The 27,963-nt window shown below is 34.6% G+C and overlaps 1 protein-coding gene across 1 annotated transcript; it reads left to right on the top strand.

The window, feature by feature from the left end:
• The first annotated feature begins 264 nt into the window (after positions 1 to 264).
• On the top strand, positions 265 to 27,732 carry RASSF9 (Ras association domain family member 9). The gene is made up of 2 exons (XM_068561155.1): positions 265 to 332; positions 26,425 to 27,732. The coding sequence occupies exons 1-2, from the start codon at positions 286 to 288 to the stop codon at positions 27,686 to 27,688; spliced, it is 1,311 nt and encodes a 436-aa protein (XP_068417256.1). The 5' UTR covers positions 265 to 285; the 3' UTR covers positions 27,689 to 27,732.
• The last annotated feature ends 231 nt before the right edge of the window (positions 27,733 to 27,963 follow it).

Below are 27,963 nucleotides of genomic sequence, written 5' to 3'. Positions count from 1 at the left end.
TCCTGCCTCCAAACGCCTTCTTCGAGGCTGAAGCTGGGCAGGTCTCCAAAGGTGCAGCAGCCACAGCAATCCCGCAGTTCAAAGTTAAGCAACAGTTGCACAACTTCCAGCAGCTCCCTTCAGGCGGCTGCTAATGAGCAGAAAGCCAGGAGCATCTGAGGAGGTGAAGAGGAAGCTTCCAGGTCTCTTCCCTTCACCCTAGAAATCCAGATATCCCCCCATCCCCACCCCCATCCCCAGAGAACTTTGAGATACTGTCCTTGCTGTTCGCTGGCCTGGCGGACCATGGCTCCCTTTGGAAGAAACTTGCTAAAGACTCGGCATAAAAACAGGTAAAGTCCAGCGTGTGTGTATTCGGGAGCTTCTGTTGTGAAAGTATGTGTTTTGTTGCAGTTAGATTCTGATGAAAATTGCTCCTGGGGAACAAAGCTCTAGGGAGTTAGGACTAGTGTGTACACTCAACTCGTGAGGATATTGTTCCAGTAACAGTGATTGCAGTGACCAGTTCAAGGATCTCTGAAAATAAAGGATGATTATTTTGACTCCTTTTTTCTCCCTTTGGCCACTTCTGGTTTCCACCACTAGCACACCCTCTTCGTGTTTGTTGCCTTGCCTGTTTGAGAGTAGTGGGATGGCAAGTTTTATTTTGCTTTAGACAGAATTTTAGTATATTATAGGAAGAGTTGACATTTTGATGAAGATATAACTAGAATTTATTAGCCACTAATTAGAACAGAAAAACAGAGCTGCTGATACAATCCGGAAACAATGCTTTGCCTCCCTTTTTGAGTGGGGCATTCCTAAAACCTGGAAAGTTCCCAAAGTGAAAATACTCTGTAGAGAAACTTTTTGTGAACTCATTCTTTCAAAAATCTTTGAGAAATTTAGGTGATTTTAGGCACTAAAGAAAGGATTCAAACAGCTGTCCTTCTTAATCCTTATTATTACTATTTTACTTTGATTTGATTTGCTGTTTTCAAGCCGGCTATGCCCATTGTATAAATAAACATATTTCACACACACACACAGATTTTTCTTGAGTCAGTATGTGTGTATCAGTCCTATTAAATATTTTATTAACTCAAGCACTACATTTTTATGCCTAAAAAAATGTGAGGATAATTGTAGACACGGGCTTTACTTTTTAAACATATTTATTTTGACATAAAGGCTTTTCCACAACTCTTCTCTCAATCACACCTGTTTGTACTTGTCATAATTTACTTAGTGTCTATTTAAAAGCATCAATTACATGGTGGGAAATGATACAATTATTTTAGAGGGTCTGCATGACAATATAGTGGTACAACTTTAAAGTAAATCTCCAGACTTTATTTGGGGCATGAATGTCTACTTGAAAAATTCTGTTATTACCTCATTCCAGAGTCTTTATGATTTAGTTGACTAGCTTAAGAAACGAAAGCAGCAATAATCAATACTATCAAACTTTCTAAACCTGTTTTATTTTCTAATAATTTGATATGCCACAAATATGGTATTTATGATAATTAATGAAACTGTGTGTATGTTAAAATAAAGAAATATGTCTGGGTAGTATTAAAAAATATGGTAGTGATAGTTATCAAAAATAGGCTTGTGTTTTCGTAGTGTCGATGCATTAAAAAATATTTCAGACAACTCCCCTTACCAAAAGAAAATCCTTCCTACTTTTTAAAGGATTTTTCAGTAGCATCATTTTTGAAGTGTGTTTGTTTAAATGCTGTAAAAATATATAAAAAATTACTTCAGGAAAGTTCATGGTATTACAAAACAAGTTATGTTTTTGGCATAGTGATCTTTCTGAATACTATCCCTGTAGTTCAGAGTTGTTGTGTATTTGTGTGTGTGTGTGTGTGTGTGTTAACTAATTCAAGAATTCTGTCATTGGTACGCCAAATAACAGTGCAATAAAACTGCATGCACCCCTGTGAGTTTCCCTCACATGGCCACTTTTGTTGCCTTAATTTGCCACTGCAAAATCTACTCTACCCATAAAACTAGCTTTCGTTCAGGGAGGTGAGTATACAAACATTTTTAAATATTTTTTCTGTGCAAAATGAGAAAAAAGTGGAAGGAAACAATAAAAGATGGGGAGCGTAATAGTATTTTAAGTTGCTCTGAGAAAATGGAATGGTGCTTCCTGAAGGTGATGCTTTTTTATGAACGTGTGTTTTGGCGAAAGTGGTAATAGTGAGGCTGTGCATGAGTTGCTGTAATAACTGAGTGCCTCCCTTTAAAGATTTGTATTTTTCCAATCCTTAAGGTATGCTTAAACCACAGGGGTGGTTAGGGACATAAAAATATGGGTATTTCAAACTAAGCAGTAAATAAGCCACATGGTGTGTTGAAATAGAATTAATGTATATTTGTTTTTTTCAAGGTTAAGTTTTGATATAGATGAGATATTTTTGTTTTGTCTGTTTTGTTTTTTCACCTTCACAAAGGTGAAACTACAGATGAAACTCAGTTACATGATTAAGTTTATCAATTTCATTTCCTGGGCTCCATAATGATTTAAATAATTCCACTCCAAAATATAGAAACCAAATAACTTTCCTTAAATGACAAGTGATTCATCGTTTGATAGATTCATTCTTCGATTGATGATAAAACAGTTATCTGATAACAGCCAATGCATTCTTCAAATATATGGTATAAAATTCCTTGTAGAATGTAAAGGAAAAATTTGAGCAATATTTTTGTATACATTGTGATATAACATTTATACAGTTAAAAGAACAACTTGAACATAATTGTATCTTTGTCAGCAGGAAAAAATGAGGATTTTTCAAGGGAATATTAGGATTTTGAGATCATAAAATTTTGAGAAAGTTTATTGAACTTTTCTGTATCCTGTTCTGTCTTTTCAGTTTTGTTCACTCTTAGAATATTTAATCACCCAAGATTGAACCTCCTAAGGTACCTCTGTAAATAGTCTCATAATACATGGATATTTGAGAGTTTTAGAGACAGATGGAAAAAAAATGAAACTTCAAAGTATGAGGCACAAAAAGCTTTTAGAAAACACACACTGTAAAGGTTAAAGAGGGCAGGGCCATATCTGTCTAGTCCCCATTGTGTTCTAATTCCCAGGACAGTGCCTGGTATGTGATGGACGTATATAATACAGTTGTTTATATAATTTTATAAACAAAATTATAATTTGTACTCAAATCAAAAACACAGTAATCATTTTATTCTCTAGTCATCATCTGAGATCAGCTGGTATTATATAAAAGTGAATACTTTATAAAGGATTGGTTGATATTTGATAAAATCCAAAAACCAGGGAGATGGACAAATAATTATATGGATTTGGACACCAAGCTAATCCTACCCTACCAGAAAATATTTTCTAAATGTTAAGAATCATTCGATTTAAAAATCTGGAAAACAGTCTTCAGGAAATCTGAAAATAATACTTGGTCACAAAATGATTTTATTTGGACACACAAACATTTTATGCTTTTCATTTCTTTTTTTTAAATTATTATTGGGGTATAGTTGTTTTACAATGTTGTGTTAGTTTCTACTGTACAGCGAAGTGGAGTTCCCTGTGCTATACAGCAGGTTCTTATTAGTTATCTATTTTATACATATTAGTGTATATATGTCAATCCCAATCTCCCAATTCATCCCATCCACCCCCGCCCTGATGCTTTTCGTTTCTAACTTTCATGCAAATAAAAGAAATGGAGCCAATCTAAAATCTTTATGCTTACAGTCAGAATTATTTTTTTAAAGTTTTCTAATTGTCATAACATTTAATAGGAAGAGTACAATTTTCAGAAGACCTTTTGGTCTCAGGAGATGGATTGTTTACTTTGGTTCCATAATAATAAAATGTTCTGTGACTGAATCCCAAAGATTGATAACTACCTTCTTAAGCAACTTTTTGTTCACATGAAGAATAAAAATGTTGGAGAGTCTAGATATTTTCTTTTCAATAAGCTATTCAAGTTTCTGAAAATATTTTCTAAAAGTCACTAGGTGGCTTTTGTTTCTCATAGAAAACCCAAAGAAGCAAATAATGAAGCATGAATTTACTTGACATTCATATGGTCATTCAACAATTGAATTTAGATTATTAACATATTCAAGTATTCACATAAGTTCCATCTGTAGGTTCTATTTTCAAAACAATGATTGCTACAAAAGCTAATGCTTCTAAATAGCAATCAGCAACATTTTTAAAAATAAGTTCAGAAAAGTGGAATGTCACTTTAAAGATTTTGGGGATACTTGGTTGTGAGTTATGATTCCTTGGTGTTTTAATTAATAAAATTTGAGGGCAGAAAGTTGGTTGGACTTTTTACCAAACCTTGCTAGGAGCAAAAAATTGCCAGAGTAAAGCAGTATTTCATATGTTTGTTGGAAATATAAAATTAGAATTGTTCTTTCAGGTGATTCATTGATAATAACAATGAATATGAAAGGATCTAATTTAGTGAATAAGGCCTTATAATTATTGTTAGGTACCATTCAGTCAGCTCTTGGCTTTCTTTTGGCTTTTCCTATACCTAGATCACAAGTGATAATAAGCATTGTCCTAATATAAACTTGAAATCAAAAAAGTCTCCAAAAAATATATTTGTAATAAAATTATTAGAAGTAAATAACACAGCTCTATTGTTGTATAATTGACACATAAAATCTGCATTAAAATTTGCTTTTGAATGAATTAGAACATATCTAACCAAGTTTTTTAAAACCAGGTGCCTCATATTGCTCTCTTAAGCACCTCATGCCACAGTTACTTCATCAGAAGGAAGAATTGAGTTTTGTGGTCATGGTAGAAGTTGCTGGCAAGCTGGATGTTTTCTTTTTGTAATTAGAAGTATGGTAATTTATGAATTCTGCAGAACAGGAAATTATCTTGTACTGTTTTGTCTAACCTCCAATAAATATTTGAAAGGGCCCTGAAATTGGCTTGAGAAATGCTGGATATTTGAGTACATACATCTTTTTAGTTCCCAGGTGTTCCTGAAAGAGATTTCCCCTGATGATACCTAGTAACGTAAGTAGTTATTACTTGACAGCAGACAGCGCATTAGGAACAATGATTGGAATGCTCTATCCCTGGCAAAAATATCCTGAGAGCAGTGGCAGCGGTGAAACTGAGCTCTAGGTTAGATCTTGAATTGTTACTCAAAAAAACTATAACCCAACTTAAAATCCACTACATACGATGTTTTATTACGTACCGTATCAATTAGTGAAGCATGTCAAGGTGAAAATCTTAAGGATTTTTAAAAAGTTTTTAAAAGTTTATAGTTGGTTAACAATTTTATTTACATAGCCTCTTTATTAGCTGGACTGTATAACTTCGAAAGTTTTGATGTTATTTGACTGGTATGTAGTTTGGGAGATCTGATAATGGCTCTAGGTAATTCACAAAAGTATGGCTCTCTTCTTTTGATTTTAGTTCTAAAAATGAAAGAAAGTTGAAGTAGGAGTATGAGTTTACCTCTTCCAGGTGAATGTGTATTCCAGTCCTTGACAAGAGATCTCTTTGTCCCTAGCATATTGGCTTTCTAAAATAAGGCAACATGCCATCTGCACCGAGTACACGTGAAAGGAAAAAGTTCAGCATACTTCTGTGTGCTAATGTTCTTTCATGTATACTTGCTTAGGAGTTTTAAAAAACACCCCTTTGGCAAAACACACATAACACATACAGCATTGATTTCTTAAGAGTCAATTATTTGGTTTTTTAAAATAGATTGTGATTCAATTATTGTGGAGCCTGTTGTAAGGCTACACCTTCTAGAGAAAGTTTGCATATCTGTTGATAGTAATTTAAAGCGATTAGTAATGTGAATGGTCACCCGACGGCAAAGTAATTACTTATATGAATGGAATAGAGCCTTGGGGAGACATTTAGCATTGGCAGTGATAAGAAAAATATTTCAAGAATAAAAATGAGCAATGGGTATTAAATATGCTGACAAACAAGGCAAATTATTCTCAAAGGTTTATATCTGCAGGCTAGAATGCCCTCTGTTTTTATAAGTAAAGGGACTTAAGATATCTATAAAAAAATTGAGTATACACTCTGAGATCAGGGACCTCATCTATCTTGTTTCTTTCTAGATAAACAGTGAGTAGGTGCTCAATAAATATTTGTTGATTGAATAAATGAATTCAACATATACTCTCCAAATACAGCTGGTCCCCATAAAGCACTTGTGTCAGAGTAGTAAATCAGTACATTTGTGGTGAATGGATTCATGGGTAAGTTAAAGAATGAATCCATAAATTCAAGGTTGATCTCTCATCATCCCTGCTTCTAGGCTTAACTCCTTGCTTTCAAATGGTTAAGGGCCATATTTGAGAAACAGATGCTGTCAGAGACTTTACTGGAGTTCTGGTAGAGAACAAACCAAGGTGCAGGGTAACTCATTCTTCTCTAGGGATGCTCTCACTTCCTTTCATGCTCCTTGAATGCAACCATGTATGTATGTGAGTGAGGTTTGGTGGATGATGGTAGTTGGCTACTATAGACCGCATGGTTGAATGTGGAACATTTCCTCCTCCTTTGGAGGTAAAAGGGAAATACAATTGGGGAAATACTTATTTTCTCACACGAAAGGAGGATTTATGCTCTTTGTATAAGATAATTACAGTTATAAGACAAAGGGAAAATGCTAGAAACAGGCAGAAAATTATCTTAGTTAAGAACTCCAGCTCTTCAGTCACCTAGACTTTCGGTCATATCTCAGATTTGCCATTACTAGTTGTATGCACTGGGGCAAATATTTCATCTTTCTAATATGACAATAACAATAATAACAAGCAAAGGCAAATTTAAGTTTGACAATTGAAGGGGTTGCTCTTTAAGTTGCTCTTTAAAGTTCTGATTAATAATATCACTAAGGTCGTTATGGGGCCTCGGAATGTGACTATGCAAATGAGGAAGCCCTTATGCTTAAACTTCATTAGCTTCAGGGTAAATCCACCTCTGCTAATACTTCTTATAACACTTACTATGTGCACTGGTCTAAGTAATTTACATAATACTTAAAATTACACTCTGAAGAAGGTACTAGTATTTCCCCTATTTCACATGTAAGCCAATTAAGACCCAGAGCAGTGCCACAGTTAATAAGTGGCAGAGACAGAATTCGAATCCATGCTCTTAACCATGACTCTGTATGGCCTATTTAGTATTTAGTTTTCTCATCTCTAAAATTGAGTTAATCCTAAACCATCAAGAATTTGGATTAAATCTGATTATATATAAAAATTTAGCACGGTGCTAGGACATAATAAAAGCTCAGTAAATATTCACTCCTTGTTCAGGCCTCTTGGATTAAATATGTTATGAAGTATATCTAAGTTTTTAACACCTAAACATGACATTAGGGGCTTCAAAATCTCAACCTTGACTCACTAGAACATCTGTTCTCTTTTCCTGATCATCACTGATCTCTTTTCCTCCCTAGAGATACATTATAAATTACTGACTATAATTAGAAGTGAGTCTATAAATGTTGTGCAATACTATCCTTGGATCTTGATGAAATATTTCAACTCTGACAGCTTTTATGTTTAATCCTCACACCACATCTGAGCAAAATTATGAGACTATTAATGATTTTGCAATGCATAGCGTAGTTTAAGAGACAGTTCCTTATGTGTCTTTGTGGACTTTTGATAAGAACAAAGGATACATAATTTGAATATTTTAGTGTTATCTTTGTCTAATAATATGAGAGATTGAATTGGGTACTTAAGGTCCCTTTCATCTCTAAGCTTCTGTGGTTTTAAAATTCCCTCTGCAGAGTAGAATTTAATTCTCGTCCAGCTTTTTTTCAAGAAAACTTTTTTAAAAATAGAATTGAAAGAAGAATTTTTTTTTGTAATTTTATTTTACCTAAACATGATGCATTGCCACATAACCTCCACCAGGAAAGGTACCATTACGGTAAAAGTCAAATGTGTTTATTTCCAATTATAAAGAGATACGATTAGTTTATAAATTATAATATCGAAGAATTATTGAGTGTTTGCTAAGCACAATTTTAAGTTTAGTAATACAAATATAAGAATGTTAGGAGTAGCTATCTTTTTATTTTATTTCTTTAGGACTGGTAAACTCTGTGTTTTGTATTATACCAAACATGCAAAGACACCACCTCATTCCTAGGGGGTTAAACTCCTAATTGAGAAAAGAGCACTATAGTTTAGTATCTCATGCATGAAATTTTAAAAAAAATCACTCTTCCATGGGAAACTATCATTGACAGGGTAAAGAAAGTTATCTTTATAATACAATTTATAAAATGAAAGTATAATCTCTTAGGAAGGCTGTTCCTCTATAGAGTAGGTGCTCACTAAATGTTTTTGATTGACTCTAAGTAGAAGTATATAAGAGAGAAGTGAATGGAGATAAAGAAAAATAAATGGAGCATTCATCACATTAGATAGTGTTTATGAAACTTCCACAGTTAGGTGACAGGCTTGGACAAGAGAAGGGAACACAACAAGGTGTACAGAAAGATGTAGGAGGGGCTGAAGCACACAAAGCTAAGAATGATTCAGGATAATCAAAAGAAAAGAATTCAGGAAGCAGGCAGTAATATGGTCAGTTTGGTGAGAATCCAGAATCTTGCTTGGTTGGTGAAAACAGTATTTTACAATTGAAAAAAATGTTAAGGATGTGTTTATATAACAGTAATAGACTTACAGTCAACTGTAATTGACTGCTATTTGTTCTAATAATCATATTAAACTAGTCAGTGTATCAGCTTATAGAATTAAGTTATTCTACTATTTTGTGGATCTTTGAAATGGTAATTCCACTAATGCAGATAGTGGTCCAATTTCAACAAATTTTTATTCTTACTAATGATGGTATATAATCGGTAGGAATTTTGTGTCTGGGGTTTATTGATGTACTGCACAGTGTATGCTTGTTGTTCTCAACCAATGACTAAGACATTTTACAGCCATCTCCAATATCTTTGGTTCCTCTAATGCTCCTCATTTACTCTGACATTTGTCAATTCTTCTGGAATTCCCTGCAGTTATGGTTAACTGAGAGTACTTTAAGATCTAGCAGCAGCACATCAGTTTGGGGGAGACCACAGTCCTCAATAGTAGAAACTGAAGATACCTATTTTTAGCTCTGCATATAATTACATTTGTGTGGAACCTATGAGAAGTGCTATTGAAAAACCATGGATGTCTTCATGGAGTAGACATACAATAACTACAGTCTCGTATGAAGAAAAGAGTTGTGTGCAATTAGAAAAAGCACTTATGAAGCTGTACTGGACCTCTGAGATTTCATATTTTTTAAGAGCACAGGAAGTTAGGCACTTTACAGCAGTGGACCACAAAGTATTAGCTTTAATTTCTTGACTGCTTGTTCTTTTACTTTAGTAGTGAAAGTCAAAGAACATTTTCCTAGAATTATTAATAAGCAGCATGAAACTTAGACTAAGTTATTTTTTTTTAAATGATCGTTTTTAGTGGTTCTACTTTTAGTTAGGAGACCTTGCTGTAATCACAGTTTAGAGAATTAAGTAAAATGGCAGCTTGTGCTATATAATGCTTTACATAGTCTGAGCATATTATAGTATTGCTTTCTTATCTACCTTAGCATCTAAAAACAAAACATTCTAAACTATCCCACTCTATCAGGTTGGGCATCTACTTGTATATATTTCCCTTTTTGGGACTCAAGATAATGGTTATTTGATGATTTTTAAAAATTCAGAAATATCAAATGAACCTCATACTTTGAGGGCATTATTAAGATTAAATGTGAATCAGATATGGAACATACTTTAAGGAACTTGTTGATTAGTAGACACACAGACATACATAAATAATTAAAATACAAGGCAGGCATTTTAAAGTATCATAATAAAGTCCATGTATTCAACAAAAAATATTTATTTACCTTATAATGTGTGCTACATGTTATTCTAGGTGCTGGGGATACAACAATGAGAAAGGCAGTCAAGGTCTCTATTCTCATTGATCTTCTTATAGTACAGTGGTGGACAGGCAGACAGCAAGCAAACAATAAATGAACAAGAAATTTCAGATAGAGATTACAGTTATAAGACTCACTATAGAGGCGGAATTTATAGGAATTCAAAACTGAGTGTATGGGGACAATAGAAAATATCAGGATGGAAAAAAAGATTCAGTGATAACTACAATTTGGGGTCTGAGTAAATAGGAATATAGTTGCCTTATCATAGAGAACAGAAAAAAATGGCAAGGGTAATTTGGGGGAGGGAAGAACATCAGGGTGAAGGGTAAAAAAATTCAAGGTGTCACTTGAATGTTTCCACATATTCCACCTCCAAACACCTGGTGTTTGGACACACTGCGCTGTGAAAGCAGCCTTTCATCCAACCTACTGCCATCGCTCCTGACATCCATATGGGACTGATTAATATGGAACACACTGCACCTGGAATGGGACTTTAAAGGCAAAACACACTGGTTTCCCAGCCAAGGCCTTCACGCTGACTAATCCTATGTTAAACCCACTCATTCTCCATGAATCATTTCACAGCCATCCTCTTAGTGAGCCTTCAGCCATTGCCTTTGGTTGAAATTACTTTCAAACAAGGCCGTGACTTCCATGAGATCATACATTGTTCTGTTTAAAGACCACATTATTTTTACTTTCTTGTCCCCTAAAGAATAATACACAGAACTATTGTATAGATATTGGAGTTCAAATAATATTTTAGTATTTAAATAAACAAAATCTAGATTTTTGGTGCAGGTAAATCATCTAGATTTGTCAAGAGTTGGCAAACCTTTTGTGTAAAAGGCCTCATAATAAATATCTAGGTTATTCCAGCCATAATGTCACTGTCTCAACCACTCAACTCTGTCAATGTGGTGTGAAAACAGACACAGCCAGTACATAATTAAGTGAGCATGACTGTACTTAAACAAAATTTTATTTACAAAAATATATGGTGGGATAGTTGTAACCACCAGGCCCTAGTTGACTGAAAAATTCCCTTTATATACCTCCCCCACAACCCCCTTCCTCCTCTCATGCTCCAAAAAATAAAAGAACATTTAACATTTATTGTCTTAGGCTCTTAGGCTTCAAAGATGAAAAAGTCAGTCCAGGGCCTGACTGGCAAACTAGCAAAAAACGAAGGTAGAAAATGCTACCACTCAATGTACAATGGGTTCTGTAGAAGCATCAAGAATGGGCATCCATTTCCATCTGGAGTGGTGGGAATGGGGTTATTCAGAGATGATAGGGGAATTTTCCTAGAGGAAGCAACATTTGAAACAGAGTAAGAGTTAGATGAAGAAAGGGGAAAAAAGGTGTTTCAAGCCAAGGAAATAGGTTATGGAAAAGCCCAGAGTGAAAAATAGAAGCATGGCAGATACAGTTCAATCCAGTCTAGCAATTCATAGGGTGATAGATGTTACAGTGACAGCCAGTTACCCTCACATTAGATCTGTCAGAGATCAGCAAGATGTTAGGAATAGCTAGCTCAAGGTGTCTATTACAGAGTGCATGGCTATGAGTTGGAGGAATCAGATCATGGAAGGAATTCTAGGAACAGGCAGGAGAGAAACAGAGAACAGAAGAGAGAGTAAGAGAGAGACAGAGACAGAGAGGGGAGGGGTGATGAGGGAGAGGAAGAAAGGTAAACAAATTGAAAATGCAGGACTTGGAAACCATTTAAAGATTTTAAACAAGGAAGGTACACAACTAGATTTTCAGTTTAAAAAGGGAAGCCTGACAATATTATGGAGCACAAATGTGAAGTGGGCAGGAGTTTACCATAACATAATACGTCCGAACTTACTACAGTAACTTATTGTAAGACGGGAAGGTGTCCGAATTGTAGTAGTGGTGATAGATAGGAGGGTGCATATTTGAGACATTTGGGAGAAAGAGTAAAACAGACATGGGGGCTGGTTGTTAAAGGGGAATGAGATAGACAAAGGAATCTAGGAAGACTCCCAGTTTTCAAACTTGAGAGAAAGGGTGGGGAGATAGTGATTACATTCAGTAGGATGGGAAATCAAGAGGTGCAATAGTTTGAGATATGAGAGGAGAGGATGGTGAATTAGTTTTGATGGGCCAAATTTGAGGTGGCTGTGAGTAACAGAAAGATCAAATCAACATGTAAAAACAAAGTTTGGAGTATTGGTCTAGAGCTCAAGGGAAAAAATAAGTAAATTTGGGAGCTATCATCATTCAATTGGTTGAGAAAGCTGTGGGTGATATTACAGTCACCCATAAGGTGTATATAATGAGACAAGAAATGAGTCATAGAAACCTGTGGGATGCCTATTGTATCAGTTATCACTTACTGGCAATAAGACATCATAAAAATTAGTGGCTGAAAACAACAATGTATTGTTTGCTATGATTTTCTGAGTAAACTGGGGTGGTTCTTCTGAGTTTTACTTTGGCTATCTCATGAGCAGTGGGTTAGTCAAGGGTTAGGTTCTGATGGGACAACTGAGATGGCTGGGTCTCTCTCTCTCTTGATGTGGTCTTTCATCTCAAGCTTTTTCATCAAACGGCAGTCTCAGGACAGCATTACAGGAGGAAGAAGGCAGAAGCTGCAAGATTTCTTGAAGCCTGGACTCTAGAACTCGCACACATGGTTTTTACCATATTCTATTGGCCATACTTAGTCCCAAGGTCTAGTCGAGCAAAAAGAAATAGACTCCATCTCTCAATGGAAGGAGCTGCAAAGAATTTGTGGCCACCCCTGCATGACACCTACGTTTACTGAATATACAGCGGAAGCAAGGCCCATGTCAGAACTGAGAAGAAGCTAGAAAGGGAAAGGAATAGCCGTGGAGAGTGAAATCAAGAAGTCAAGGAATGGACTGCTGCAAGAATGGGAGGAAAAGGTCACAATGCATAATATTACAAAGAGGTCGAGGCAGATCAGTTCCAAAAATGGCACTTGGGTTTGGAGGTTAGCTCTCTGATAAACCTAGGAAGAAATATTTCTGTTGTGGGTGTCTGTGGGGGGGGGTGGAAGTCACTTTATGGTGGTTGTTCCCGGAAAGAGGTAAACTAGAGAAAGTGACTGTGGGTTATTATTTGAGTTTGTGAAGGAAAGATAGTTGAGGTGTGTATGTGGTCAAATGATGGTTGTTATAATGTGACCTGGTAGTAGGAAGGCCCAGAGGTAAAGGTAGAAGATAAAATGAGTTTAAGAAGGGATAAATTATGAAGCAAATTCCTAGAGGAGGTGAAAGCAGTGAAATTCAGAGCATATTAAAGAGTTAAAAACTTTGGGAAAGTAAATGGATATAAGATACTTTTGATGTAGATGACCAGTATTTTTCTCGTATCAGTGATGTTTTCAAGTAGCTCCTTTTCCTTAACAAAATGGCATGATAGGCCCTGGTATATTCTTGTTTCTAAAAGTTATTAATTTTTTGTTGCTCTTTAGGTAATTGATTTGTGACTAATGTGAAGAGCTGATTATTTTCGACGAAGCTTCCAATTGGAAGTCACAGTTTATTACTGTTTGTTATAGAGTATGTTCAGAACATGGAAATCAGGGATAAAGGAGGTCATCTTGTATTTTCAGCTATCCTACTGGATAATTCAAATTCTTACATATTTCTAGTGCCATTCAAATCTGCCAACATATTTCAGAATACATTTAGAGAGGGAAGAGTGGCTGGCTGCAGGCAGATACAAGCTGAAAGTCATTAGGAAATAGCTTCCACTAAGAAGGCAAAACCAATTACGGGCTTAGCTGCCAAAAGAAAAACAAATGTTAGTAGTTGACATAACTACAGCTATCGTTAAACTAAATATTCAGGCTAGGTAACTTTCCTTTAGTAAATATGCTTTGTTATTATGAAATATTTCTTTACAAAGTATAAATCAATAAGGAAACTTTAGGTATTTGCCAGGCACAGGTAACACTTGGAAGTTAGCCCTAGAATTTCCAATGAGATTAGATATTTTCTCAGCATTTCATCTAGTAAATACTACATGTTAAATATTTACATTTTGAGTATAATCAATTTCTGGAATCTTGACTATGAGCTTAGTTTACTTAACCCCCATAGTCCCCAATACACATTCTTTACATATTCCCTTCCCTTTTCTCTGTTTGTGGGGATTATGTACAGTATTGTAGCCACCCTGCAGGTATGGAATGTCTAGGATTTTTCTTGTCCTACGTGACTGGCTTATATTATTACTCCCTAGAAAATTAAACTGGTGTTAGTAGAGCATAAAACTAGTGATTTTTTTCAATGCGTATGTATGTGTAAAATTTTAATTTTCAAGGTAGTTTTAATTTTTGACTGCCCCAATTTTTCATGGAGTGATTAATTTTCTGAAGGACTCCAATTTTAAAACTGTTTTAATAAAATGTTAATAGTCTGTGTTCAGTGAAAATTATTTGATAGCACTATTTTCATGCTTCATCTATCAAAACAGTGATCCAAATTTTCATAGCGACCTAAGAAAAGACTTGTATTATTTGTGGCTGACACGCCCTGTGATTATCTTCCTGAGACTACAGTACTATGATCTCAAAAAATATTACTTCAGAGGGCACGTGCCATACTCTGTGTAAAATAACCAGAGTTGAGTTAGCTTGTGGGTCAGAGTTTCCTTACCATTTGCCTGCTTCATTAATTTTAATTTTGCTTAAACTTTATTTTGTGTGTGTCTGTGTGTGTGTACTTTACAGAAAGAATCAAAATTGTCACTTAATTTTTTTTTTTAAATTTTATGCATAGTGTAGAGGAATAAAAAGTTTTGCTTGACACTCTTAAGGTCCCTGACTGGCTCTGAAAATTAAACCGACCAAAACAGACTAACAGGAGAAAAGCATTCAAGTTGATTTAATATAAGTTTCGCATGACACAGGAGCCTTCCTAAGGAAATGAAGACCTAAAGAAATGGTTAAACCTGTGTTGTTTTATGCTAGGTTTAGTGAAGAGTGGACATTCATGGAGAAGTGTGGTAGGTAGGTCAAAGAATATGAAGTAAGCGTAGTAAACTGGGAGAAATTTAGCAGGGCCTGTTTGTTTGGATTCTTCTCATCCCTTTGTCTTCAGAGATAAGGATGCTCCTTTCGTTCAGGTATAGGAAGGGCATCTCTCAAGTGAGGGTGTTAGGACCTGTTTCAGGGGAGAGGCTTGGGTGGAAAGTCCAAGTGAACTCCCTGTTTCTCCCATTTTCTAAAACACCTTCAGCTTACCATATTCAGTATACCAAGGTGCCATATTTTGGGGTATCATGTCTTGAATCCCGTCAATAGTATATTTGGTTTACATCAAATGCCTTCAGGGTGCCTAAGGTGATCAATTTTTAAGTACAGAAAATAGCCAAAACAGGGGACTTCCCTGGTGGCGCAGTGGTTAAGAATCCGCCTGCCAGTGCAGGGGACATGGGTTCAAGCCCTGGTCCGGGAAGATCCCACGTGCCACGGAGCAACTAAGCCCGTGCACCACAACTACTGAGCCTGTGCTCTACAGCCCGCGAGCCACAACTGCTGAAGCCTGTGCACCTAGAGCCCATGCTCCGCAACAAGAGAAGCCACCGCAATGAGAAGCCCGCTCACCGCAACTAGAGAAAGCCCACGCGCAGCAACGAAGACCCAACGCAGCCAAAAATACATAAATTAATTAATTTAAAAAAAAAGCATAAATAAAAATTAAAAAATAAAAAAATAAAATAGCCAAAACAAACTTAAAATAGGTTTTAAAGGTTAATATAGCTTTTAAATGAGTAGGGAACATATCATGCTTTAGAACTTCCTAAAAATAAAGTATATGTATAGAAAAAATATAAATGTTAATTATATCTAGGTGCTGGGATGAATAAAATACTTTTAAAAAATCTGATTTGAATGGGCATTCAATATTTTATCCAGATGTCTACCAGGGAAACTGCAAAATAATTTTATAGTTGTTTCTTAAAAAGGTAAAAGAATTAGGAGTCTGTGTATTGACGAGCCTTCAGATTTCCAAGAAAGTCAATCATTAAATATTGTATTGATAGATGATCCTGTACATATTGACAATGTATAGAAGTAGGTAATAGACAAATGAATAAAATGAATATTTTTCTCATAATGCCACAAAAGCCTTTTTTTCTCAATAGATTACTACATCTGAATCAGATTTGGTATCTTGTTTGCAGAGATAAAACTTAATGAAATATGTTGATTATTGTATTAGGCAATAGGGAGTTCCTCAGTGTGGATTCAATTCTAACTCATTTATCCAAATTATTCTTATTTTCCTTAGTTCCACATTATCCTTATTTTCCCCCACTTACTAGCTGAGGGTGGAATTGAACAAGTCCTTAATCTCTTGTGTCTCAGCTTTTCAATCTGTGAAATGGATTTTACTATAGGACCTATCTGATAGGGTTGTGAGAAAAATTATATGAGTTAATATGTATAAAGCTCTTGGAACAATGTCTGGCACATATTAAGCATTCAATAAATGTGAGCTATTATTATCTAATGTCTCCTTGTACACACATCCCATTGTTCTTCTCCCTAGTCACCTTACTATTTTTTCCAAGTACCTTTTCCTCAACTACCAGGCCCAGACATAATCATGTTAAGTAAAAATCTGAAAGGGTCTTCCTTACAGACAAGCTCCAAATCAGCATCCTGTCCCAAATGAAATCTCTTGAGGCTCTTTTACCTAATCTGACTTTCTTCAAAGGGTTATGGGAATTGAGAATGAATTGAAGACATTGAGGTCAACTTCTATGTCTTATTATTGTTTATTAAATATTACTCAACTTTGATTATTCTTGTTTTTATTCTTTACATTTTGTAGCATATTTATACAGAATGTATCTCATGATTTCCAATAATGTTTAAGATGGTCTTGAATTTTTAAAATCTCTTTCTCTCTAAACATATCTTTTCTCCTTCCTATGTATGACACATTTCCGAATGTAAAGATCATCTTCTTTTCTTTTTTTGTTAAAAATTTACTCCCTTAGTATTTATTCTTTCTTTTTAAATACATTTTATGTGTAATGTGTGATGTGTATATAAATGTTTTTACACAGAAATGATATAATTTTTACATACATTTTAATTTTTCAAAATGAATAGTTTTACAATGTATGAATGTAGATCTTGTTGGATTGTTAATAACAAACAATGCTGGATGAACAGTTTTATAAATGAATTTTGATGCACTTTTTTTTTCTTATTAGTTATCCATTTTATACATATTAGTGTATAGATGTCAATCCCAATCTCCCAATTCATCACACACACACACATCCTCCCCACCACTTTTCCCCCTTGAGATCATCTTATTTTCTGTAGCATTTTACCCTCAGCATTTATTTACATTTACTAAAACCACAGTTCTGTTAAGAAATGAATGTTGAATCCAGTTATAAAAAGTTGTATACCATAATTCAAAAGGACAATTTATTTGGGGGATAACTAACTTAGAATGGATTCAGTTGGTTTATGTAGAACTTTTTTGTCAATCATTTATTTAAACTTATATCTTTACCAAATTCTGTCTTGAAATTTCCGTGTTTGGGTCATTCCTTTTCTCTTATTAAAAGCCAATTATAGTACACAAAATATAAATTTTTCTCTTACATAATAATAGTGAAGCTAAGTAATTTATTACCTAAACTCACTGTAGTTGTACTGTGATAATTTTGATTATTGGGAAGAGATGTTATTAAATTTAGAAGTTTGATCTTTTAGTTCGAAAATAGCCGTGACATGTAATTTAAACCTTCACCATCCAAACTATTTATGGCATCCTCAGTATTTTAAACTTCATAATTGGTATAGAGCTGGGTTTGTAAATTCAAATACCAGTTTATAGCATTTGGTATTGGAACGTGATTTAGTAAACTTGCTCTTTATCTTCACCCATCTTTATTCTTTAATTAATTATATGCTTTTATTCAAAGCAATGTGAATTTCTACAAGGTATTGTTAGATTTGAGCCTGCAATAAATATACTGAAATCAAATTTCTTTTATTACGGTTTTGTTGCTCCCATTCCTAATCATCATTTCTGAACCTTGCATTGTTGAGTTAGTCTATTCCAAGTGTTATTTACTGACATGTTTTTAATATGAGTGCCACATATAGTGGGTTATACACTGAAGAGTTATATAGACTGGATCTCATTCCCTGTGATAACTTATTTGGGTAAGATGTCTTGAGAACAGACTGCCTAAGAAGGGTTTTTATAATTTCACAGACATCTATGTTTTCCATGAAAAATCTGACTATTATGAGGCATTAAAATCTGTTCTCCACTGGATCAGAATCTCTATGCAGGATGTATTTTTTTCTCTGTATTGTAATTTTTTATTACATTTATCAGAATACAGGATATATAAATGAATAACATATTGTATTAATTCTGGTTGTGTTCCTTGCTATGGCTTTGAATTGCATGATGATATCAGGTAAAATAAATGTATGTCTTTTGAGGAGTATAAACATGTTTTGAGGTTTAATCAAAATTTCAAAGGGAGTTAATTGTATTACGTGTTAAGAAAATGTTAAAGAGACAATTCTCACTTCCCTATGGAATGAGAAGTTTGACTGAAAAGCATTAATTTAATTTCAACTGTATGGGACAAACATACTAAGACAATATCTTAGTTTGGCCGAAAGTCTGATAAAATATAGAATAATAGAAACTCTTGTTTTGTATTCAGCTATCAGAAAGCACAAATAACCACACTTTTAAAATATAGTGTTGCATGCCAGTTCATTTAATGATGGTGACTTCAAGACAGTATTACATTCCAGAGTGTCTTCTGAATAACCAAAGCAAGAAAATGTTATATTCCATGTAGTTTTATTGCTAAGGTATTTTAAAGGCTGTTTCTGACTTATCTAGGCATATCTTACATGACTGCACCACCCCCAGCCTTAACTAGGTGATAGTTTTTTTTTTTTTTTTCTCATTTCCCAAGGTTATCATCTCTGGGAATTTTCCTTTGGTCCTCTAAAGACTGCAGGTATTATCTTGACCTCCTCGTCCCCTAAACTCAAGGTGTCTCAGAATCTTCATTTCTAATTCTGGTCTTTGTCCCTTCTGTCCAGGGCAGAATAGACTGCAAAGAAGCATTAAGGGAGAAATATAATGAAACCCTTTCTGCTGACTTCCAACCCTCACCACGCCCTGGCACTGCACTGGTCGCCTTGGCCATTTCTATCATGTCATTTCATTCACACATCTTTTCACCCCACTGTCCATTCCCCATATCTGGTGGCCAGACACTCAAATACTATTCTTAATGAAGAAGAAAGATTTACTATTTCTTAATGAAGTCTGTGAATGCACATTTTTTCCTGAACTAAAATTAACCCTATTTTGAATATTTGTGGTTCTATAGCATCTTAATGCAAATATTAGTATGCCTTAGGACCAGCTCTGGGATTAACAGAGGGAAGTCCAGTTAGGCAGATTAATAATAATAATCATAAAGATTGGCTATGGGGTGAAAGGAGAAAAAGTTCCATTTGCATTCCATTAAGTAGAATACCAACTTGCATTGTTTATTTTAGTCTACTTGAGATTGGAAATGTCTCCCTTATTTGTTATTTTTATTTTCATGTATTTTACTCATAGATTCTCCAGAAGATGTAAGAAAAAAAGCCTATAGATAAAGCTGTGATGAAAGTATATTTTGTTGTAAATATGGATCAGGATTCCTCAACAGCACAACTGTTGACATTTTGTCTAGATCATTCTTTGCTCTGCCCATACTAGTAGCACCCCCAGACCCTAGTGTGAAAAGAAATGCCCCACACATTGCCAAATGTCTCTTGGGGGGCAAAATCACCCCTAGTAGAGAACAACTGGTTTATAAGGAGAGTGTTCAGTTTAAATAATAAGTAATGGTAATAAAAAGGAAACAGAGGACAGTCTTCGGGCATTGGGCCAACATTCAGATATGCCCCCAATATGCCCCCAAAGCTTCACAGGTCTTTATCCTTCAATCTGTTGGAGACTTGTGCGTCACTATTTGCAGACACAGGTGCCACCAATAGCTTGGAACTGAAAAAGTTGTAACTCTTGATTTCCAAGCATGGAATATGATTCTTCAGAGAGTCAAGCAATAAGAGCATTTCAGAGTCACTCCTATATATGGCAGCTAGATTGTGTTAGTATCATACTTTCCAGGCTGGCTTAGGAAACAAAGAAGTATAACATAGGTTCTATGGAAAGATGTACTCAGAAATCCAAATATTTTCTATAAATACCTATAGATTGCTAGTTTTCATATACTGTGTTTTAGAAGCATATCTCATAATGTAATTATTCTTAATTAATAATTTATTATTTTGATTCTTATTTTTTTGAAAGTAGGGGTCAATATGAAATATTTGTCCTGATAAGTTTTATACATCAAATTTCAATTAAACTTTAATGTCTGCGATACTAGGAAGAACTGTTGTTCTTTGAGTTATTCTCCTGGGCCCCAACTTCAAAGCCTTTTATTTTTTCTGGACAACTGAATAAAGATAACCAAATATTATCCATTTACCTTTATTTTTCTCTGCCTTCACACTTAATCTTTTTTCTGTAAATACTTATTTTGTGGGATCTTCAATGTGACATCAAAATATCCTATTAATACTTTATCTTAACGTCTTAAGATAAGACTTAAATAGTTGATTTATTTAAATTGTTAAATAGATTTAAATAGTTGACTTATTCCCCAGTGCTTTGTGCACCATACTCAGTGAACGTTTGTTGAAGAAATATTTAATTGTATGAATGTTGCATTTGTAATTCCTAGCCAACTCATCTTAATTCTGTGTGTTTTTGTGGTATTAAAACTAATTATCAGGCTTCCCTGGTGGCGCAGCGGTTTAGAATCTGCCTGCCAATGCAGGGGACACGGGTTCGAGCCCTGGTCTGGGAGGATCCCACATGCCGCGGAGCGGCTGGGCCCGTGAGCCACAACTACTGAGCCTGCGCGTCTGGAGCCTGTGCTCCGCAACAAGAGAGGCCGCGATAGTGAGAGGCCCGCGCACCGCGATGAAGAGCGGCCCCCACTCGCCACAACTAGAGAAAGCCCTCGCACAGAAACGAAGACCCAACACAGCCATAAAATAAAAATAATTTAAAACAAAAACAAAAACAAACTAATTATCACTGGAGAAATATTTTTAAGTTCCTGATTGATAATAGAGTAAATGCAAAAATTCTCACAAAAATTCTCATATATTTTCACTCTACTTCAGAATAAATATGGAAAAGTGCCTGTAAGTGAGGCTGACACACATTGTTGAAGAGCTGCATTTGGCATATAAATTTTCTTGTCTAATGAAGATACTCTAAAAAGGCAAGAACTGAATAATGAAATAGTCGTAGAAGAATAATCAGATAAATGTATAAATCTATGTATATATTTATTTTCAGTGTAATATGCTTCATTAACACACTCAGTCAAAATCAGAGAGTTATAAATCAGAGAAAGATTAAAAGCATTCCCGGCTCATCTGTGACCCAAAGATTATATTAATGATCTTTTAAACATCTCTTATTAGCTAAACAGTTGTGTTCTATTAGAAGTGTACATGCAAAAATATTGACTAGTCAAAGCAGGTGAAAAAATATTGTGGGATACATTGGAAAATATTTATAATATAATATTGTTAACTACTGTAGCAAGCTCAGTAAAGTTACTGAATAACAATACTAAAAACACTATACCCTTCTCTGCATTAAGTAATAATAACAGTAATTTTACCACTAGAGTTAATAACCTATATTTAGCCAGTACATTTTTCACAATTTTCAAAGCACTCTTTTCCTTTCACTTATCTGATATTTGAAGCAATCTTGTGAGAAATGTGAGTCAGATGTATATATACTGCAGTATTACAGTGAAGGGTACAGTGGAGTAGAAAAAAAATGATTCATCGGAATTCAAAATGAGTTAGTGATAGTTAAATTAGTGATAGTTAAGATGAAATCATATTTTAAAATATCAAGGATTGTTCCCACCATATCTATTTTGCAAATCTTCACAAATAAATCTTGTTAATGTTTCAGAGGGAAAAACAAGAATTTAAAGAATTAGATAAAAATGGGTACTGTAGCATTATGAATGTTTTTTATTTTCTTCTGTATATGTAAATAATTTTCAAACATATTTTGTGATTATAAACTATTTTAAAATAAATTAAACAGAGCATGCTAAGCAACAAAACAATTCTTCCATGAGAATCTTAGGATATATTAATATTATCAAATTTAATAAAGTGTTTAAATACATACACAAGTTTTAAAAGTAGGTGCATGAGAAATGTCATAATGTATACTACATAATCATAGATGTAGTATAATATATATTTAGAATGTGTAGTAAAATCTGTTGAACAGTGTTTCAAATTACTCTTAATTCAGTTTCCAATGACTAAAGCGTAGTTAAAGATGATTGGGTACAACAGTTATGTGTTGGTGGGAGTCACAGTTTAGATATCAAGAGCATTTTCTCTTTTCTTATGAACCATTCTTGAAATAAACAAACTAGTTCAAATCAAGACAAAACACAGCCATAACCTTATTCAATTGTTAATACTATTTCATTGTAAAATTTCTTAAGCTTTATTGGTTTTTGTGTGTTTTAATCATAAGCAAAATTTGAGGTACCTACGTAACATTATGCAAGGCATTTTAAAACATTTTATGTCTCCTTTGTTTCTGCCTTCCTGAAGTGGACATTAAAGAAGATATCCTTGCTATATGAAACCATGACCTGATTAAATTCTGGCTTATAAACTTTCATATCTACTTTCTAATTGTATACATGAACATTTAACAAATTAACCTAAAATTTAAACTGGTGTGAATTAAATGTCAGTGTGGTAGTTACTTTATTTTTATTAACGTAGTATTTTTAGGTAAATGCTTTTACCCTATAATGTAACATAGAAGTTATAAATTTTGAATCCCCCAATCCAAGCAGTTCCCAATTTATAGCCAGTTGCACTGTAAATAACCTATACTTGTGAACAGCTATCATATTCCTATATAGCCTCCTATCTCGATGTCCACCTGCTGTTACTTTCTCCAATAGTATCTAGAGAGAACCACTCCTGCAACCTCCATCCATGTTAACCTTATATCTGCTGAGAATCTCTCTGTCTCTACTCCTTTAATATTACAGAATCAGATACATGGGACACTCTCAATACTTGCCTTTATACTGGATGTTCAAAGAAAAGAATGATAGAGTTGAAGGAACCAAATTTATACTTTACCTAAAAGCATTCAAAACGGGGATTTCATTGATTATATAAGGTGGAACTTTAATTTTATAGGAAAAATGCACTGAGTTTCAAGTAATTAAAAAAATCACATTTGAAATGTAATCAGTTCACAAATTGGGAAATATTTGTGAGTGGGTAGTCATAATGGCTATTGTAATTTATTTTCAGGGATTAGTTGTAGGTTAACATCTAAAGCCAGAGTTGGAAGGAATATTTCTACTTTCTAGCTCTGTGACTTTAGGCAAGTTACTTACCCTGTCTTTATCTCAGTTGCTTTATCTGTAAAATGGGGATGATATTAGCAACTACCATGTACATAAGTAAAATCAAGAATGCTGCAAGCCAAGAAATTTCTAAAATAAAAGTAACTTTGTTGGATTGGAAATAGTAATTATCAACAAACATTCCAATATACAGAAAAAAAATTTAATTTGCACCATTAAGTAACATTGAGTGAGCAAAGGTAAAATATGAAAAGAAAAAAAAAATAATATTAATCAGATCAACAATGAAGTTATTTATAAATGGAACTAAAACACTGGGATAAAAATAGAAAATAGAAGTAAATTATTGGAATATGCGATTATATGAATTAAAGCTTTATGATTTTTCAGTCTTTATGTGGTTATAGTATGTTCTCTGGGCAGTTTAAGATCCAGTAAAAATCTTTATCCCTTCCTTCCAATAAACATACAGAGAAGCAAAGCAGAGCAAAACAAAACAAACACTAAGTCATGCAATGGATGTGTTTATTTTTATTTTGTTGCATTAGAATTGGAGGTTATATATCTCAACTGCTAAATTTGAATCATTAGGTAATGAGTTTGTTACTTTATATTACATAACAAACCAAATTATCTAATGTAAGTTTGTATTTTTAACCTTTGTTATATATGTGTTTGGAGATGTCATTACTTATACTAGATAGTAAATTTCCGAAGGTTGAGAAGGCAGCATTTTATTTAGTCCCAGCTCTAGAATTAAATTCCTTACTTATATCAGATGACTAGGTTTACATGGATCTGGGACCAAATGAAAACAATTATTTTGAAAAAGTAGTGATTCTATAAGATTCCTAAATTGGTTTATTTTTAATATTTATTTTGCATCTTTCATATATTTCTAAATTTTTTAATGAAATAATACCAGGGGTCATCAGTCTAACATTTGGGAACTGCTGATGTAATAAGAAACTTAGCACTAGAACTGACATGTAAGTGTTTCCTTCCCAACCCAAGCAGTGTTTCCTACAATAAGCCAGGGATACTGTCTAATAAATCATACAAGTCTTTCTATGATCCACATTTCCATGACAGTGTCAAACACAGAGGAGGTGCTCAGCGAATATTTGTCAAATGAATGAATGAATAGAAACTCAATTGGAGCCATACTATAAAATAAACACAATTTTCAAAATCCTAAGCCTGCTACAAAGTAGAATTAAACATGATGAAGTTTATACTAGGTATGGAAGATTTATTGCCTACATTCAATAAAGAATGGTCATTACTTTTAAACATGCTCAGTCAAGTGGCAGAAGTTTTTGAAAATTACCTGGTTTGAATGATGGTTGTCAAAATTCCTCAAAATATAACTGACTCAAGAAAATACAAGGACATTTAGAGCAGACTTTTTTAAAAAAAGGGGTTTGGAACCAGTTGGACTGTGAGGCTATTAATAAAGGCACTAATTTTCTCATATGTTATATGGAAATAATAATATCTTTCTTGATTGTGCATAATGACTGTCAGTGTTACATAATCCACATGAGCTGAAAACTAGCAGATCTCTAGTGGAAGCTGTAATATATAAGAACTTGCTCCTTCCAAAACAAGAAAATCCCAATTAGAGCAGGAATCCTGGAAGTATTGGGGAATTGTCATGTATGTCCTTATTATTATTCTAGTATACATAAGGACTCCCTGATCCCTGCTTCCCAGTCTTCACAGCTGCAGTGTAGAGCTGAAGTGTTTACAACTCATGTGTCATCCTTAGCTACAGACCCAGAACTGATGTTTCCCGAGCCAGAAAGTGGAACAGGACGTAGGGGTTACTCTAAGGAGATGGCAGTAGGGCTTTTATATGTATGAGAGTTTTGTCAGCTAAGGGAGGCATCCAGGCCAGTCAAAATCCCTTATTACTGCATCGAAGCAGGAACAAGATTAATAAGAAAAAGGCACAGAAGGTAACACATTTCCACATACTCTTCTCCATGGCTGACCATTGGGAAAAGTCCTTCCTTGACCAGTTGGGTGCTCTAATGAGGCACTATGGTTCCATTGCTATCAAAAGCGAATTTATGTTACAAAGTTCCTCTTTAAGAAGTAGTTTATGATTTTTTTCCAATTTAATCTACACGTCTAAACCATCAAACTTGTAAACTTGTTTTTATAGTGTATCTGTTAGAAGTATACTCTGGAGCCAGCTTTCTTCCTTGGGTTGAATCTTCACTTGTGTCACTGCTGTGTGAATTTATGTCCCTATTCAAATGTTACCTTCTTAGAGAAGTCTCTCCTAAGCTCTTTAAATAAAGTAGACCTCTCCTTAAGTAATTCTCTATCCCTTCATTCAGTTTAACTTTCTTCCTAGCATTTACCACTATCTGATATTATATTAATTACACATTTATGTCTGTGTCCTTGTCTCCCTTGCTTATTGCTGTATGTTTAGCATCTTCAGACATGTCTGGCACATGGTTGGCATACAATAAATACTCGTAGAATTAAATAATCACTAATTTCAGTAATGGACTATTTTCAACTCTATGACTTTAATAACATCCTACTTATGCTTCCATGGTTATTCACCAGTCCTAAGCCTCCAGCAAAATAGTCTTATTCTACTTCTTATTAATCTCCACCTTGATTATTGTCTTAACTCTGCCAGCTCTAACTGTAGTTATATTGTGGCTGACTTCTAAAGATAAAATAGCCTTCATTGTCTTTGATGACAATTTGCTCTTTCCAGAGCCCACTAGGAATTAAAAAGGAAATTAAGATATGTTTCATGGTCTTAGCTTCTTTTTTCTTGCCATACAACTTCTGATTCTTATGTAGTCTCAACCTCAAAATGCATCTCTCATTAAGGGTAAAATCTAGAAAGGGTATTAAAGTTAAATCATCTTTCTGAGTTTACACAGGTGGTGACTGTAATATAATGTACTTTGTTTTTCTTTCAGATCTCCAACTAAAGACATGGATTCAGAAGAGAAGGAAATTGTGGTTTGGGTTTGCCAAGAAGAGAAGATTGTCTGTGGGCTAACCAAACGCACCACCTCTGCTGACATCATCCAGGCTTTGCTTGAGGAACACGAGACTACATTTGGAGAGAAACGATTTCTTCTGGGGAAGCCCAGTGACTACTGCATCATAGAAAAGTGGAGAGGCTCTGAACGGGTTCTTCCCCCACTAACAAGAATCCTGAAGCTTTGGAAAGCATGGGGAGATGAGCAGCCTAATATGCAGTTTGTTTTGGTTAAAGCAGATGCTTTTCTTCCAGTTCCCTTGTGGAGGACAGCTGAAGCCAAATTAATGCAAAACACAGAAAAACTGTGGGAGCTCAGCCCAGCAAATTACATGAAGACGTTACCACCAGATAAGCAAAAGAGAATAGTCAGAAAAACTTTCCGGAAACTGGCTAAAATTAAGCAGGACACAGTTTCCCAAGATCGAGATAGTATGGAGACATTAGTTCATCTGATTATTTCCCAGGATCATACTATTCATCAACAAGTCAAGAGAATGAAAGAGCTGGACCTGGAAATTGAAAAGTGTGAAGCTAAATTCCACCTCAACCGGGTAGAAAATGATGGAGAAAATTATGTCCAGGATGCATATTTGATGCCCAGTTTCAGTGAAGTTGAGCAAAACCTAGGCTTGGAGTATGATGAAAACCAGATTCCGGAGGACCTGAGAGAAAGTGATGGAATTGTACAGCTGGAGGAACGACTAACATATTATAGAAAGCTCATTGATAAGCTTTCTGCCGAAATAGAAAAAGAGGTAAGAAGTATTTGCACAGAGATAAATGCAGATGCTGTGGAAGGGGCAGCTGCAAGTGAACTTGAAGGCTCTAATTTAGAAAGTGTTAAGTGTGATTTGGAGAAAAGCATGAAAGCTGGTTTGAAAATCCACTCTTACTTGAGTGGCATCCAGAAAGAGATTAAATACAGTGACTCATTGCTTCAGATGAAAGCTAAAGAATATGAGCTCCTGGCCAAGGAGTTCAGTTCCCTTCATACTAGCAACAAAGATGAATGCCAACTAAAGGAAAACAGAGGAAAGGAATCTGAGGTCCCTACCAGCAGTGGGGAGGTTCCTCCTTTTACTCAAAGAGTATTTAACATGTATTCAAATGACACAGACTCGGACACTGGTATCAGCTCTAACCACAGTCAGGACTCGGAAACAACTGTAGGAGATACGGTGCTGTTGCCAACATAATTTGAATGGCTTCTTTCTGACCTACTTTAATGTTGTTCGTGTTTGTTTAATTTAGTAGGAAACTTTAAATATTCCATTCTGCAAAAAAAAAAAAAATGTAAATCATGTTAAAGTGTTCGGTAGTTAATAAAAACTAGAGAACTTTGTAAGTTTGTTTTTGATTTAAGAGTTCCAATGTGACCTAATTATTGCAAGTTCAAACAATGAACTCTTTATTAAGAATGCAGCACAAGCAGCTTGCAGGTATATAACAGAGAAATAATTTGATGGGAATT

The sequence above is a fragment of the Eschrichtius robustus genome, chromosome 13 (genome assembly GCF_028021215.1).
Source record: "Eschrichtius robustus isolate mEscRob2 chromosome 13, mEscRob2.pri, whole genome shotgun sequence".
NCBI classification, from domain to species: domain Eukaryota; kingdom Metazoa; phylum Chordata; class Mammalia; order Artiodactyla; family Eschrichtiidae; genus Eschrichtius; species Eschrichtius robustus.
The sequence above is the reverse complement of the archived record's forward strand: the minus strand, read 5'-3'. Positions and strand labels throughout refer to the sequence as shown.

Bases quoted from the DNA above. Each gene is read 5' to 3' on its own strand.
- RASSF9 (XM_068561155.1), top strand. From the start codon at position 286: ATGGCTCCCTTTGGAAGAAACTTGCTAAAGACTCGGCATAAAAACAG. The intron at 333-26,424 runs GTAAAGTCCAGC...TTTTTCTTTCAG, and splicing joins AAGACTCGGCATAAAAACAG to ATCTCCAACTAAAGACATGG.